Raw genomic sequence first — 16,478 nt, 5'->3', positions numbered from 1 at the left:
CTTCCGCACAGGTCATGATCTCATTGTTCGTGAGTTTGAGCCCCACTTCAGTCTCTGTGCTTACAGCTCAGACCCTGAAGCCTGCTTCGGATTCTGGGTCTCTCTCTCTCTCTGCCCCTATCCCACTAGTGCTCTGTCTCTGTCTCACAAAAATAAATAAGTGTTAAAAAAAATTAAAAGCATATAAAATTACCAAATTGATACCAAATTTGTATAGTTTTTTATTTTATTACATACTTGGTGTTTTTAAATTTTGATAGTTGATAATTTATTATATTATGTACTAGATGTTAAGTGCTTTAACCAAGATTGGATTTATTTAATCCTCACAACATCTCTATTACCTATTTATATACTGGGAAACTGACCAGAAAGATGAAGTAATTTACCCATGTCATAGATCCACTGAGCTTTTCAGTTTAGGAAGTCAGAACACAGTATCCAAGCCTTTAGTTATTATGTTACATTTCTCTCTTCAGTAAACTTCTTTTTTTTTAATTTTTAAAAAAAATATTTATTCATTTTTGAGAGATAGAGATGGAGCATGAGTGGGGGAGGGGCAGAGAGAGAGGGAGACATAGAATCCAAAGCAGGCTTCAGGGTCCGAGCTGTCAGCACAGAGTCTGATGCAGGGCTCGAACCCACCAACCTTGAGATCATGACCTGAGCCGAAGTCAGGCGCTTAACCAACCAAGCCACCCAAGCACCCAGGTTCAGTAAACTTCTTAAGTAAGATATTTTTTTCACCAGGAGTGATGATGAAAAAAATGTATATATTTGCTTAGAAGCCTCTGTTTTTCACATATACACTCCATCTTTGTCTGGTTTACTAATTTGAGGCATAATATAAAAACCAAGCATTTAAGGAACAAGATTTTTGTCTTTCCCTATTTAAAAAATAAAAGTGAAATTACATAGCATTGTTTTCTGAAATGGGTTGATGGTTTCCTGAAGAAATGTCTGAGTGGGTGTCCCCTGAAGACATATCTACTCAACATGCTGTCTCAATTTTATAGCTTAGCTATGAAAATCTGAAAAAGAATAAATTAAAACAATTTCTCCTTGGAGCTGCTATTGGTCCTCTTCTAATCTGAAGAGGAAGAGACTGTGACAGCACATTTTAGTTCTTATATGCTACCTGAAAGACAAAATTAGGAACACAAGGGCTGTGAAAACTAACTTAATGCATGTGAAAAACAGCACGGTGCAATTGCTTTGAAGAGAAAAACAGTGAATGCTTAAGAAAATGTGAAAGATTCTTTTTGTTACCCTGAGAGGAAACAGTTCAAAACCTGAAAATGGAATTGCTTTTATAATAAGTATGTTTAATGCAAATTCTATTCAGGACACAAAAGCTAGACGGGCATGTATTTCTTATTTGATAAAAGAGCAATTTAAAAGAGAATGTACATTATCTAAGGTTTCATAACATTGTACCTTAAGGGGATTAAGATATCTAAAACCTTTGAAGTCTGCAGATTTTATTTTATTTACTCACAAAGATGGAGTTCTTTAGTGATTTGTTGCTGTAAGAAAATTGCCCATTAGCGTTTGTATCGATTTGCCTTTCTCAAAATGAAAGAAACAAATGTAATTCATTAGCACTTTATTATTGAATCCTTTTAATATGAAATATTGAGAACTTGGGTCCTTATTAACCTGCAAAATGTTTAAAGAAATGCTTTCAAAGTTGGAAAAGAATACAAAGTAAAACTTCATATTTGTACATAGGTATCTGATGGCTTCACAAAGGGCTGTCATCACAGTTTTTGTTCTCCAATCTTCTTGAAATGCTTGTCATCCTTCCTATGATTATGAAGATGACCACATTAATTAAATTGGTTCTTTATCTCAACTAGGTTTGTGTAAACTATATTGTACATTTCTCCAAATGCTAATCCAAATGCTACCCTCTCTTCAAAGGTCAGTGAAAGCCTCACTTCTTGCCTGAAGTTTTCCTGATGCCCTTGACTGACCTTGCCTTCCTCTCAATTTCCATAACACTCATAGTCTGCTCCAGTGGTTTCAACTGGTGTGCCATGATGGCACAGAGCATGGCACAGGGCGCTATTGGAAAGTAGCAGCCACAGTGGCGGTAGCAAACCTTTCTTATTTATCATATAAACTACTGGTTACACAAGAAGAGATTTCACTTAAAATCCATGGTTTTTATTTATTATTTTATTAAAAATTATTAGCTTGTAAGGAGTGTTATTACTGCACTAAATATTATGATCTAATACATTATAAAATATACACTAAAATAGAAATTATAAAAAAATAAGAAACAAAAATGTAAAAACTACCATTTTAACATTTTTCTTACATTGTCTTGGATTTTTCTTGGTCTTCTTAGCCATTCTGTACAGTGTGTATACCCAACTCTGATGTCACATATGTATAATGTATGATCTGATAAGTTAAAATATATATAGCTCCTCTTATTCTAAAAATTATTATATGTACTTTCAAAAATATAGGAATGGCATTAAGATAAACAAGATGTGAGGGAATGAGTGCTAAGAGAAAAAATTAGGGAAAATAACATGGAACTAGAGATAAACTGCATGCTGTAAAATTCTCTATTTTTGCTGGAAGTTCATATTTATAGTAACTAGTACAAACATAGAAATGTGATCAACTTCAGGGCTCACAATGTCTGTATAATCTAAAAGAAAAAAAGATAAAGGGAAGAATAGATACATACCTTTGGTAGAGGATATAGTTCAATAAAAGCCAGCTTACTGAGAATGGAGAAGGATCTACACTCAAAGTTGATAGTTTTGGGGTGATGGTGAGGATTCATGGGGTCTGGAGCTGACAGCCATGAAAGAATTCTTGAAGGTGTCTTTGGTGCAAAAAGGTGATTTTATTAAAGCATAGGGACAGGATCCCTTGGCTGAAAGAGTTGCACTGAAAATGTAGGCGGTAACCATTTTATGGAATTGGGGGAGAGGGTGTTTCTAAAGGGATTTTCATATGCTAAACACTCAAGGTTACTGGAGGCCTAGCTGTCAACAATCTAAGGTTGGTTTTCCCTCTAGCAAAGTATTACCATTAAGACAGTAGGGAGTTCCTCGGCTATAGGCTCTTCATGGGATTGCCTTTTTGGTGGAGGCTCTTACTCAGTTTCAGTTTAACCTTTTTTTTTTTTTTTCCATTGGTCCTTTCCTGTTTTGGGGTAGCCTGCAGTATCCAAGAAATATTATACCTGTCCCACCTTGGGGGCAGGGAGGTGTGTGCTAGATTGTGCTTTGCCCCTTAGCCTGTCTCATGCTCCTTCATCAAAGTAATCTTTTTTTTTTTAATTTTTTTTAACGTTTATTTATTTTTGAGACAGAGGCAGAGCATGAATGGGGAGGGTCAGAAAGAAGGAGACACAGAATGTGAAACAGGCTTCAGGCTCTGAGCTGTCAGCACAGAGTCCGACCCAGGGCTCGAACTCACAGACCAGGAGATCATGACCTGAGCTGAAGTCAGCCGCTTAACCAACTGAGCCACCCAGGCGCCCCCCCCCCCCCATCAAAGTAATCTTGACCTGCCTTGTGATTTAGCTTGACTCAGGCAAAGATTGAAGAATAGTGATTTCTAACAAATCTGGGGCCAGTGACATATCAATGATGCAGGTGGTCAGGATCCAAGGACCCAAAGGGGGCTCAAGCAGGACCAGCCAAGATGGAAATCAAACATTAGCCAGTAGGAGGTGAAAGCACAGTTTATTGAAGACATAGAACAAACTGTCCAGGAGACTCAGAAAGGAAAGGAGGGAGTCTCCTCTTTGTTTGGGATCTGGAGTTTTTATTGGCAATCAGGCATCCAGGAACTGGTAAGAATAAAGACCAGGTCCTGGTGTCCTTCATAAGTCATTCATTCCCTGAAGCCCAAGGGTCTTGGTATCAAGGTGTTTGGAGTCAAAGTTCTTGGAGAACATGACAACCCACCCATTCAGTCCTTAGATGTTATCTATTGTGCTGAAAGACTCCAAAGATATCATTATCTCTTTGTCCCAAACACATAGGACTTATGTTCTTTGCATTACAAGGCACATGTGGAGTAGGATGCAGTTGTAAGCCACACACAGCTACACAGCTAGAGTAGAAGCCAGAGTAAAGGAAAAAAAAAAAAAAGAATGGCTTATTTTATGGGGTCCTTTCAGTTTTCTTGTCTCATTAGAACTAACTGAACAGATTTAAAAATACATATATGTATACATTATATATACAATGTGTGTGTGTGTGTGTGTGTGTATATATATATATATATATATATATATATATATATATATATATAAACATCACCCCCCCCAAGTTAAAGACCTCCTCCAACTGGAGAAAAAAAAAGTCCCCAATGTGATATTCTGGAGAAGGTGCCAAGCTCTTCTCTCCCTCTTTTCTCTTTTCAGTTCCCTTTAGGAATGAGCCATTAACAGCAGTGAGATTGTAATGGGGATTAGGTAGCACTTTACAATAGCAGTGTCTGTCCCTCACAAGTTCTTGAGCCCTGTTAAATAATAGGTGTTTTTTCTTCTTATCCTTACTTTTGATGAGTTAACTAGTAATTCTCAACCAGCACACTACCCCAGACTAAACAATCTGAAATCTCTGAGGTGTGCCTGTATATTTAGTGGGGTTTTTTTTTGTTGTTGTTGTTTGTTTGTTTGTTTTCTTTGTTTTGTTTTGAGCTTCTTGAGGCAATACTAATGGGCAGTCATTTGACACAGGTTTACCTGTGTAAAGGCAACCCTGTTGCTGAGGTTGGGGACAGTAGTTATAGAGGGTTTCTTTTTGGAGACAGGGTAATCTGAAAGGGGAGGAAATGAGACACTGAGATGAGATGGAGGAGAGGAGCTGAGGCTAGCATGCGATGTGAAGCTGCCACTGGAAAATCACCTCTGGTGGGTATGGCCAGAGCACTTTTTAGAATAAAGTATCTAATTTTCAGTTTGAAGTTTTTATGTTGTTATATTTCCCTATCACATGCTTCGATTAATTCTGTTGTATTTGTATTTCATGTGTGGGTGGGATTTTAAAAAGTGGATTTGGCAAAGTTCTGAATCCAGTATCTGGATTGAAATTACATAGAAAAGGAACAAAATAATTGCATTGAGATGTATGATGACTGGAAAATGTAGGGGTGATATGAGAAAGTCTCTTCTTTCCAAAAATTACAAGGTGATTTTTGAAAGAACAAAAGAAAGGGTTTAGATTAGAGGTAACAGTCATAAGTGTCAAAGTTTTAGAATGAAAATAAGTTTGGAAATCATTATCTTAACTTAGAATTTAATGAATTGCATGGAAGCCTTTGTAAATGGAATAACAGTCAAATTTCTCAGCCTGCCTGTTAGGGCCACTGCTGATAAATGACAATAAAAACCATGGAGGAGGCATATATTTCTGACCTCAAAAGGGGAAAAGTGCGTGCAACCAGCTCATCTGGAAGCGATAGTAAATAATTAAAGTCCAAGTAAAAGCTGGTGGTTGGAGGGTTGGCAGGGTGAGGGATATTGTTCTTTCTGATCCCAACAATCAAAGTTAAAGTGCAGGTTCTGGATAAACATCAGCACCATGAATTTAATAGCGACTCCTTACAGCTAATATTGTATTGTATGTAACAACACAAGCTAAAAATACATAAATAAAATCCTAACAACTTTCCCTATAAAGTAATAAAGAGTACTCTAATTGACAATAGTTGAATGACCATAGATATAACAATCTAGAACCTAAGCCTGAAGTTTATCAAGAAACCAGGGCACAGTGGGGTGCCTGGGTGGCTCAGTTGGTTAAGGGTCCAACTCTTGATTTTGGCTTAGGTCAGGATCTCATGGTTTGTGAGATTATCCTTCTTGCTCTGCCCCTTCCTTCCCTTCTCTCTCTTTCACCCCTTCCCTTCTCTGCCTCTCTTTCTCAAAGTAAATTGGAAAAAAAAAAAAAAAAACCTAGGACATACTTTATATAGAACTTCCGGTAAGTTATCATATGTTTTTGGAACTGAGCATTAATGTCTTTGTTTTAAATTTTTTTTAATGTTTGTTTATTTTTGAGAGACAGTGAGAGGCAGAGCACGGGCAGGGGAGAGAGAAAGGGAGACAGAGATTCCGAAACAAACTCCAGCCTCTGTAGGGCTCAAACCATGAACTGTGAGATAATGACCTGAGCCAAAGTCACCACTTAACCAACTGAGCCACCCAGGTGCCCCTAATGTCTTTGCTTTTAAAGTGTGGGATAGAGTATAATGAGTCCAACAAGATGAAAACAAAGAAATTCAACAAAGCAGCTAACACATCTGTGAATTTTAGTACTCACAAGTTGGAGATGTCCTTAAGTAATTCTTTGTGTTGTGTAGCTAACTTGACCTTCTTAACACGTTCTGTGTAAGCTCTACGAAGGTACTGGCAGAACCTGTTACTAAAGATTGTTCCCTGTAAAATTTATCTAGTTTTATAAATATATATAAATTCTATAATTTATATAATTTTCTTAATTTACAAAACTGGGAAAAGTAAGTCTCCTAGAGGTCAACCAGATTCTGGGCTTCCATGCCCTCATTCACTAAATTATTACCTTAGAAACTAGGTACTAGAATCTATCCTTATCACCAGATCTAATGACCAAACTCAGATCATTTGAAAAGGATTTGTTTATGCTAGAGTTTTTTTTTTTAAGGCAAAAGGAAATTTATAGTAATATTTTTAAAAATAAATTGTGGGGTAACTTCTAATTTTTACATCGTCACTATGACAATTTTTTTTTTTTGCCATCCAGTAGTCTTTCTCATACTAGGTTCTAGATCCAAAATATAGTCACATTTTTTACATAGTGTGATAGTTAATCATTTTAATATATCAGCAATATATTGATAAAAGATAATAGAAGAATGTCTCCCTCAAGCACCAATTAGAATATTTTTAAAAGTTTATTTTTAGAATGCCTCAGTTTATCTTACTGTTCTCCTATGCCTAATATTCTCTGTTAAATCACATGGCTCTGCCAATGATAAAATAGATGTGTGATTCCTTCCATCCTCGCTTCCTCCCTTCCTTTCTTCCTTCCTTCCTTCACCTATTTCTCTTTCATTTTCTTTATAGCTCCTTTTAATCCAGTATTAACAATTCTCAAACTCTTTCCATCTTCACATTTTTTGCCTAATCCCCATAGCACTTGCTCTTATTTGCAAAATAATAACAATTATAATAAGAGCCAGTAATGTTCACAGTCTTTTGGTGTTCTCAGAATTAAGGTTGGATGTAATTACTTCTAGCGAAGTTGTGATTGTATTTATTATATTTACTTTACCTTTCAGAATTCCCTACAAAACAAAAGACTAAAGTCTGGTGATGTGTGATAAACACCCTAAATATAAATCTTTTACAAATATATTACAATATTTATAAAGATCCATCCAAAAGTCAGTCTCTTGACTGGCTTCACTGGAATTTTTACCTATCAGACCTACTCAACACTAGTGCAAGGGGGGGAAAAGAGCCACTGAGAAAGAAGCTAAAATAATAAGCTTGCCTTCACTTTTTAATAACACATTCTAAAGTCATTCCTTACTTGAAGCCATTTGCCCCGTATCTCCCAAAGTAAGCACTGTCAACCAAAGTAGATCAGCATGTTGGACCAGTTCCTGGAAAGCAGAGAAACTTGAGGATTTCTTGCCTCTTCTTCTGAACTAGGTGTTCTTCCTGGTTGAATCAGCCAGATGTGAAGGGATGGTGGAGCTCCACAATTACTGTAGCAAGTGGTATGCCAAAAGTATATTTTTGGTCCAGTTCAATGTATTTATTATTGCCTTGAATAAAGATGTAGAAAACCTACTGATCAAATTTGTGGGTATCACAAAAAGGAGTCATTGGATAACATGAGTTTTTAAAAATGTCAACTGGCAGGATCCCTGATCAAATGGAACAAGGTAACATTTAATAGCATAAATGTAAAGGTCTGTGGTTGAAAAATTAAATGTGGCTTAATACCCTTTAGTAGCACAGTCTTGGAAAAATCATATGCTTTATTCTTTTTAGCTCCAGACAATGGAGCCAGTTAAAATGAGAAACAAAAAAATTACAGAGTAAAAAGGAAGATCTATATAGCAGTTCAGATTGGACAGAACTTTGAGATACTGTATTCCCTTAAGTGCAACTGAAAAATTAAATCTTAACAGTAAAACATCACAGTTGAAAGAAACCCTAAAGTTTATCTAAATTTTACCTTCTTTTACTTATATCTGTATATCTCTCTCTTTATATTTCTATATTATATTCATATATGAGGAAACAGGCCAGGAGAGACAAAGTAACATCGTGAAAGTCTCATAGTTAATAGGAGAACAATGATAAATGCTAAGAACCCAACCCTAAACTCCTTACACTGTAGTCTGCTATCTTCCTACTGTGCTGGTAATTATTTCGTTAGGAGAGAGAAGCAGGGTAACCTTATACGTTATATTTTATCTGTTTGTGTGTGTGTGTGTGTGTGTGTGTGTGTGTGTGTGTGCGCGCGTGTGGGTATCGTGTTTTCTGAAATAGTATGTAAATTTACACGGGGAAACAGGACTTTGAATTTTCTAGGAAGGACTCAGCAGCCTGAGATAACATGGAGGCTAGTGTATTTACAATAGATTATCAGTAAGTGTTTGTTAATTAATCCTAAAATACAGACAGCTAAGGGCGAAAGGATTTTAAGAGACGTGTGTTTCTTGTTTCCTATTTTCAGACAGGACCACGCACAATCTATTTCTGTAGATGGTTAGCTCTTCAGCTTAACTCAAAAAGTTTAACTTTTCTCCTTGTCAGTAGGCCTCTTCCTTGTTTTATAGACAAATATCATTTGTGGCTTTTTTTAATTTATTTTTTAATTTATATCCAAGTTAGTTAGCGTATAGTAGGACAATTATTTCAGGAGTAGATTCCAGTGATTCATGGAATGATATGTATAACACCCAGGGCTCATCCCAACAAGCGTCTTCCTTAATGCCCCTTACCCATTTAGCCAATCACCCCTCCCACAGCCTCTCTAGCAACCCTCAGTTTGTTCTCTATATTTAAGAGTCTCCTATGTTTTCTCCCCGTCTTTGTTTTCATATTATTTTTGTTTCCCTTCCCTTATATTCATCTGGTTTGTATCTTAAATTCCTCATATGAGTGAAGTCATATGATATTTGTATTTTTCTGACTAATTTCGCTTAGCCTAATGCCCTCTAGTTCCATACACGTAGTTGCAAATGGCAAGATTTCATTCTTTTTGATTGCAGAATAATACTCCATTGTGTATGTATATCACATCTTCTTTATCCATTCATCTGTCAGTGGACATTTGGGCTCTTTCCATACTTTGGCTCTTGTAGATAGTGCTGCTATAAACATTGCGGTGCGTGTGCTCCTGCGAAACTGCACACCTGTGTCCCTTGGATAAATACCTAGTAGTGCAGTTGCTGGGTGGTAGGGTAGTCCTATTTTTAATTTTTTGAGGAACCTCCATACCATTTTCCAGAGTGGCTGCACCAGTTGCATTCCTGACCATAAGTGGATTTTCATTTAATTCTGACCTTATTTACAATGAACAATAGCTGGCTTCTGATCTCTCTCTATGTAATCCTTGAAAATAGTTACTAAGTGTCCTATGTGTCTTATTGTATCTGTGGGGAGCTAATTATAATCATGATTACCTTAAATTACAAGTTCAATTTTCCAATTTTGTAATTATTTTATACATTACCAATTATCATATGTCTTAAGATAATTTATTTTTAATTCAACTCCAGAAGTGCATTCCATGATTACAAAGGCTGTCCATCATATTCCCCACCACACTCCTAAGCCTACAATATTATTCAGGATGTACCAAATATTTTTTAGGTATCTGTTGAATAAGTATAATTAGAGTTTAAAAAAAATCTTATTTTGGAATAAGGGTCAGGGCAGTTATGAGAATCTTTTCTTCCCTTTCTATATTTATATGTATTTCTGTTTTGTGTCTTTATAGTGTTTGGTTAAATTTTATCATCTTTCAGTCTGATTTTATTCCTGATTAAAACATTCTTGACATAATTTATGTTTACTTTGCAGGTATTTCCAGATATTTGAAAATATATTTTTTTATTTTTTGTTTAATGTTTATTCTTAGAGAGAGAGAGAGAGAGAGAGAATGAGCAGGTGAGGGGCAGAGAGAGAGAGGGAGACACAGAATCCAAAGCAGGCTCTAGGCTCTGAGCTGTCAGCACACAGCCCCATGCAGGGCTCAAACCCACAAACCAGGAGATCGTGACCTGAGCCGAAGTTGCACACCTAACCAACTGAGCCACCTAGGCACCCCTTGAAAATATATTCTTATATATTAGTGAATGTATTTAATTTAGGGTGTGTAGGAATGCAGTATGTATGTGGAAGAATTGATAAGAGATTGGATATGAATGATTGATTTAATTCTTCTGTCCTTTTGATCCTCTTTACTGTATCACCACATGATTGGTTTGCTCACTAATCTCCCAAATATACCTGATAGAAATAATACAGGGAAGCTTCTCAGTTTCTCCCTGCTTTGATCAAGTGGACTTGACCATTCAGAGACAGCCTCAGCATTACAAATTAATCTACTGTTCACAAAGTGAATATTTATGAAGTGTCTACTGCACATTGTGACTACACTGTTAAAAGTTGGGTCAGTTGCAACTCCTACCTATGAATTATCTCACAGTCTGTTTCTAAGAAGAAATGTCAAGCCCCAATTTCAGCCCAATATGACCATAAAAGTATATGCAGGATGTAGTGGTATATGTGAGAAAGAGTGTTTCCTGGTTATATGGAGTAGGATTTTGCAGGCCTGGCAGAGCTATTAGAGAGTAATACAAAAGTAAGGTTCAGGAGCACCTGGGTGGCTCAGTTGGTAAGCATCTGACTTTGGCTCAGGTCATGATCTCACATTTTGTGGGTTTGAGCCCCAAGTTGGGCTCTGTGCTGAAAGCTTAGAGCCTGCTTTGGATTCTGTGTCTCCCTCTCTCTCTGCCCGTCCCCTGCTCATGATCTGTCTCTCTCTGTCTCTCAACAATAAATAAACATTAAAAAAAATTAAGAAAAAGGTAAGATTCATATGCAGAATAGGGTATTTTTTCCTAATACTTGTGAAGATTGTTGTGAATGGATCTTGCAAAATTACTTACCTGTTCTATGTATATGCTGCTCATGCTACACTATTGTGAATTGTTAGTCAATTTTTTCATGTGCATACCTTCTCCTTATTGAGCATATAAAGTTTCTTCTGGTAATCGCTATGTCTTCCTTGTATCCCCTTCCAGACAGTCTTGTATGGCTTATCACATTCATTCATTTGTTTGCCAGACATTTACTTTGGGCTTACTATATGTGTCAGGTACTACTCTAAGTGCTAGGGATAAAGCAGTAAACAAAATAAAGCCCCAAACCTCACAAAGATTACATTTCTGTGAGATAAGACAGACTCTAAAGAAACAAACCAATATATAATGGGTTTGACAGTAATAAATGCTAAGGACAAAAATAGGTTTGGTAAGGGGCGTAGAACATGCCCAGAAAATAATGTTTTATAGAGTAGTCAGGGAAAGTTTCAGTAAGAAGGGCTAAGCTAAGACAGGGCTGTGCAGATATCTGAGGAAAGTGCTTCCAAACAAAAAGAGTAATATAAAGATTCTTAGACTGATAGTATTTGGTTTGTGTTAGGAAGAGGAAGATCTGTGTTACCAGAGATGATGAACGGGGGGAAGAGTGGAAGGATGTCAGGTGAGAGAGGGTTGAAGGGTGTGTGTAGAGGATGAAAGTCATGGGAGGGAAATTTAATTTTACCTTGAATCAGATGGCAAATGATTAGAGAGTTTGAGTGGAAGGGAGAGAAATGATCTTGTTTACCTTTTCAAAGGGTAACAATGGCCCCTAAGTAGAGAAAGGAACTGGGGAGGAAAGGGGAGTACTGAGGCAAAAGTGAAGCAGGGCAGTAAGTTAGGAAGCTATTTGCAATACAGTTGACCTTGGGCAATAATGGGGTTGACCCCTGCACAGTTGAAAATCTGCATATAACTTTTGACTCCCTCAGAACTTAACTACTAATAGCCTACTATTGACTAGAAACCTTACCAATAACATAAATAATTAGCACATACTTTTAACACATATTTCGTATGTACGTTCAATGTATTATATACTATATTCTTACAATAAAGGAAGCTAGAAAAAAAGGTTATTAAGAAAAATGTAAGAGAAATACATTTACAGTACGGAAAGTACTGAATTTATTGATGCTGTGAGTTTATATCATCTGTTTACAAGATAAATTGTGTGTCAGTGCCTATATTAATATTGTTCAATGTATTTATTGAAAGAAATCCACATGTAAGTAGACCCACACAGTTCAAACTCAGGTTGTTCAAGAGTCAACTGTACTTTAGGCAAGAGTTAATAATAGTTTGGATTACATTATAAGCAGTGGAGTGTATGAGAGGTGGTTGGATGATGGATATGATTTGAAAGAAGAATAAAAAGGGCAAAACTAATTGGTAATAGATTGAATATGAGAATATTGGGGTGATGGATTAGATGTGAAGTTTGAGAAAAAGTAATCAAGGATAATATGAGGTTTTTAGCCCAAGAAACAAAGGATGGAGATGCCATCTATCATACTGTTGTGACATGTGGAGTTGCTTTGTGGAAGGTTATAAGACAAGGGTGTTTCCAGTAGAAATCCAGAATTTGTCCTTCGTATACCAAGATTTCCTTGTCTAGCTACAAGTGGAGATACAAAGTGGGCAGTTAGATATATGGGTCTAACATTTGTGGAGGAGATTTGGATTAGGTATAATGCTTAGTGTTCATGCAAAAATAATGCTTATTGTTGTTGATTGGTTCACTCTTTCAAAATGAAATCATGTTAACTAATACTTTTACAAAATTGGAAAAATCAAACAAATTTTTGCTTTCCAGATATATATTTGAAAATGTTACCTGCTCTGCTTCAAACAATTACATATTTGACTTAACCATTCTTGAGAACAAGGGGGTTTTGGAATCTTTTTTCAATTAGGCGAAGAGTTTAGACTGTATTTTAATAGAAATGGAATCTCAAAACTTACTGATAAATGGCTTTATTATACTAATTGCTTTTTCTTTATTTCCATAGTCTGTCACTGTGCCAGAGGGAAATTATATTGGTCTTAAAGGATTTGTTCTTCAAATGGCCACGTAGGTCACAACACGAAAACTTACTTAGTTGGTGGCAAATTTATTATTTAATGATTTGTCCCCAGCGTCTTTCTGGTGGCTATTTTTAAAATCATTGGTCTATAATTGCTACCCTTTATGCATATGCATGCACATATAATATATTTCATTTGTAATCTTTAGACACATTTTTCATTCAAATATTCAAAAAGCACTGTTATTTAAAGACTCTATGATAGGATAGAGCCATTTTTCAAGTATGCTTAAGCCCATTTGTCCAATGAGAGTTTGAAAAATAATATAAGGGGTTTGCAGTTGACATTTGGGAAACTAGCTCCTCAGAAGGAATAATTGGATGCTAGGGCATTTTTAAGGCTTTATACATTTTGAATGACCTTATGCTTAAAACACTCTTGATGCAGTTGAAATGCCCTTATGTTTCTTTTCCATTCTCTCTCTACTTTGAGACTTTGTTGATTGTCTCCAATAGTATTCTTTTTTATATTTAGAGGACTCAGACACAGGTATGGGTGTGAAGACAAAAACTGTGGTCCAAAATAGCATGGTTTGATATCAAGATTGCAAAATAATGTGGGATAAGTATTTATTGAGTTAAAATGAGTAGGAAAATGAGGAAAAAATAATAAAGGATGTGATAGGTCATTTCCATATTATATTTCAAAAGTACTTTAAAAATTCATTTGACTAGGTCCTTTCATGTTGTTTTAATGTATTTATTACCATTGGTTTTAATAAATTGTCCTGAAAACTATTTATACACGTAGTACACCCAAAATACTAATGCAATGTGATCCTAATACATATATCAATATATCGATACCTTTTATAGTGTATGTGTATGTTTTTTGTTTTTGTTTTTTTTTTCTTTCTGTCTTATCCATAGAAAATGATACCATCTACTGGACAGACATGGGCTTCAATAAAATTAGCCGAGCTAAAAGAGATCAGACTTGGAAAGAAGATATCATTACCAATGGCTTGGGAAGAGTGGAGGGGATAGCTATTGACTGGATTGCTGGTATAATCCATGGCTTTTTCTGTTTTCATTTCACACCTATTTTGTTAGGGTCTCAATCTCCTTCATAAAAATTCTGTTTCCGACTCATAACAATTTTTTTTTTTGTACTTCTAGCCACAGGGATAAATAGTCTCTTTTGCTCTTGGCTTCATTCTTTCTAATGCTTTTGAGCCTTTGGACAAGTGTTTTTATGCAGAAGTAGATTATGTAGTGGTAACTTTGCCCAAATCTCCTGAGAACTGTGAGGCAGGTAAACAAAAGTGTCAGAAGTTCTCTTTTGCCTGCAGTCAGTAGAAAGTTAAAATAGATCCCTTCTTTAGGTGAGAAGTTTCAACTTATTTATAACACTTAAATGTGTCATTATATGGTTTAAACTACAGATGTGTGAGATTAGAAAGTATTTGCATATTAGTTTATTTACAGCTTTCTGCTTAGGAAATGCACACATGAAAATAAATATAGGAAGTAAATGATTTCTTGATAGTTATGTGAATGCTCAGAAAGTTAATTTTAGCCATAACTAATAAATCATTTTCTTTCTCACAACTATATTATAAACACATCTGTATTTCTCCTAGGTAACATATATTGGACAGACCATGGTTTCAACTTAATTGAAGTTGCAAGACTCAATGGCTCTTTCCGTTATGTAATTATTTCCCAAGGCCTGGATCAACCGAGATCTATAGCTGTGCACCCAGAGAAAGGGTAATTTTAAGCTTTATGTGTACCTTGAGTTTTAAGTGAGTTTTTGTAAGTTTCATTTAAAAAATCCATATGTCCATATTAATATTTATTTTTAGTTATAATGTTTGAAACAAAACTCAGTATCTTACCTAACCACAAGAAAAAGTTTATTTTCACGCCATGGTGTATATTTTAGTACATATTTGATGGGGTCATATTTATTATGCATTTCTTTAATGTATGTGTAAATCCAAGTAAGTATACCAATATATTTCTAGATTCTCAATTTAAAGTTCTGCCCTATGACTGTTTACAAAACAGGTACTCAATTATTTGCTGAATGAATGATAGCCAACTTCATTCTTCAATATTTCTAAAGCTTCGGTTTCCATTTACAAGTCTGTGATCGCCATGCAACATGTTCATTCCAAACATTGTATTTTTTTTTTCCCCTGGAGTTCCAGATAAATATGTCTACCTGCCTTTTTGACATCTCTGTTTTTCCATTTGGTTGTTTCATAGGCACTCAGATTGTGCATATCTAAAATGGAAGTGAATTCAATCTGCCATCAAATTCTGTTAATATTTTTTTTTCTAAAGATTATCAATCTACCACTTTCCATCTTTGCTACTTCCACTCTAATTAAATCTGTTCTTATCTTACACATACACCACTGCAGTGACTTCACAATTGATCTCCTAACATTAAAGGCAGAGTGACATTTTCTTTTTCTTTTTGCTTTTTTTTTCTTTTAATATAAAGCTTGCATAAATCCTTTCAAGGGATTCCCATTGACTTTTGTGAAAAGTCCATAATTTCTGTTGTGATCCTTCTTCATCAGGTCTTATGCAAATATTCAGTCGCAAACTCCTGCTACTGCCTCTTTGGTATCACAGTCAATCTCTGGACTTCATAGTTTTAAAAATATGTCCACATATTTCCTATTCTCTTCTACTTCTAGTCTTTGAATAATCTCTTTACTGTATTGGCAATGTTTTCTTTCCTACTTTGCTAAATTTTATTTGTTTTTCCCTGGCTTTGTAAATAGATCAGATAATTCTGTTCTGTGACACCAAAGTACCTAGTACTTTCATTTTTTATAAATTCTGTGCATTAATAGTTGCTTATTTGCTTATATTTATTTGCTTAGTAGCTCTATTTTTTCACTGGACTGGGTAATGTCTCTATTCTTTACTGTGCTATGAGGAGAATAGTCATGTGTGTTTGCTTTATTTCTCTATCCCCAGGGCTTAGTGTACTGGCTGGTAAAGAATAAGTTGCTGACTGATAACTGCTTTTCTCTTAAGCAATAATATAGAAGTAGTCCTATTACAAAACTATATAACTTCACACCACAGCGTTTCTTTCACTGCTAGTATGATTTGACTTAAGGGTTTTTTGTTTCTTTGTTTTTAAAGAGTGGATATTTTTAAGTTAATACAACTCCTCTTACTTTTGGAGGGGTGAAAAAGTGGACCATGGTGTATTAGATACACAGCGTTATCTAAACACTGATTTAGAATGGAGTTTATATATATGTAAAATATCAGTTCAACTCTCATGAAAGT

General features: G+C 35.5%; 1 protein-coding gene across 1 annotated transcript in view; it reads left to right on the top strand.

Annotated features, from left to right (window-relative positions):
- Positions 1–16,478, top strand: part of LRP1B (LDL receptor related protein 1B) — a 1,940,511-nt gene that overhangs the window by 1,449,135 nt on the left and 474,898 nt on the right. The window contains exons 38-39 of the mRNA XM_023259298.2: positions 14,088–14,222; positions 14,801–14,930. Of these exons, the coding sequence (XP_023115066.2) occupies positions 14,088–14,222; positions 14,801–14,930 (265 nt within the window). The remainder of the gene's footprint in view (positions 1–14,087; positions 14,223–14,800; positions 14,931–16,478) is intronic.

This window comes from Felis catus, chromosome C1, assembly GCF_018350175.1.
Source record: "Felis catus isolate Fca126 chromosome C1, F.catus_Fca126_mat1.0, whole genome shotgun sequence".
In the NCBI taxonomy this organism is placed as follows: Eukaryota; Metazoa; Chordata; class Mammalia; order Carnivora; family Felidae; genus Felis; species Felis catus.
The sequence above is the reverse complement of the archived record's forward strand: the minus strand, read 5'-3'. Positions and strand labels throughout refer to the sequence as shown.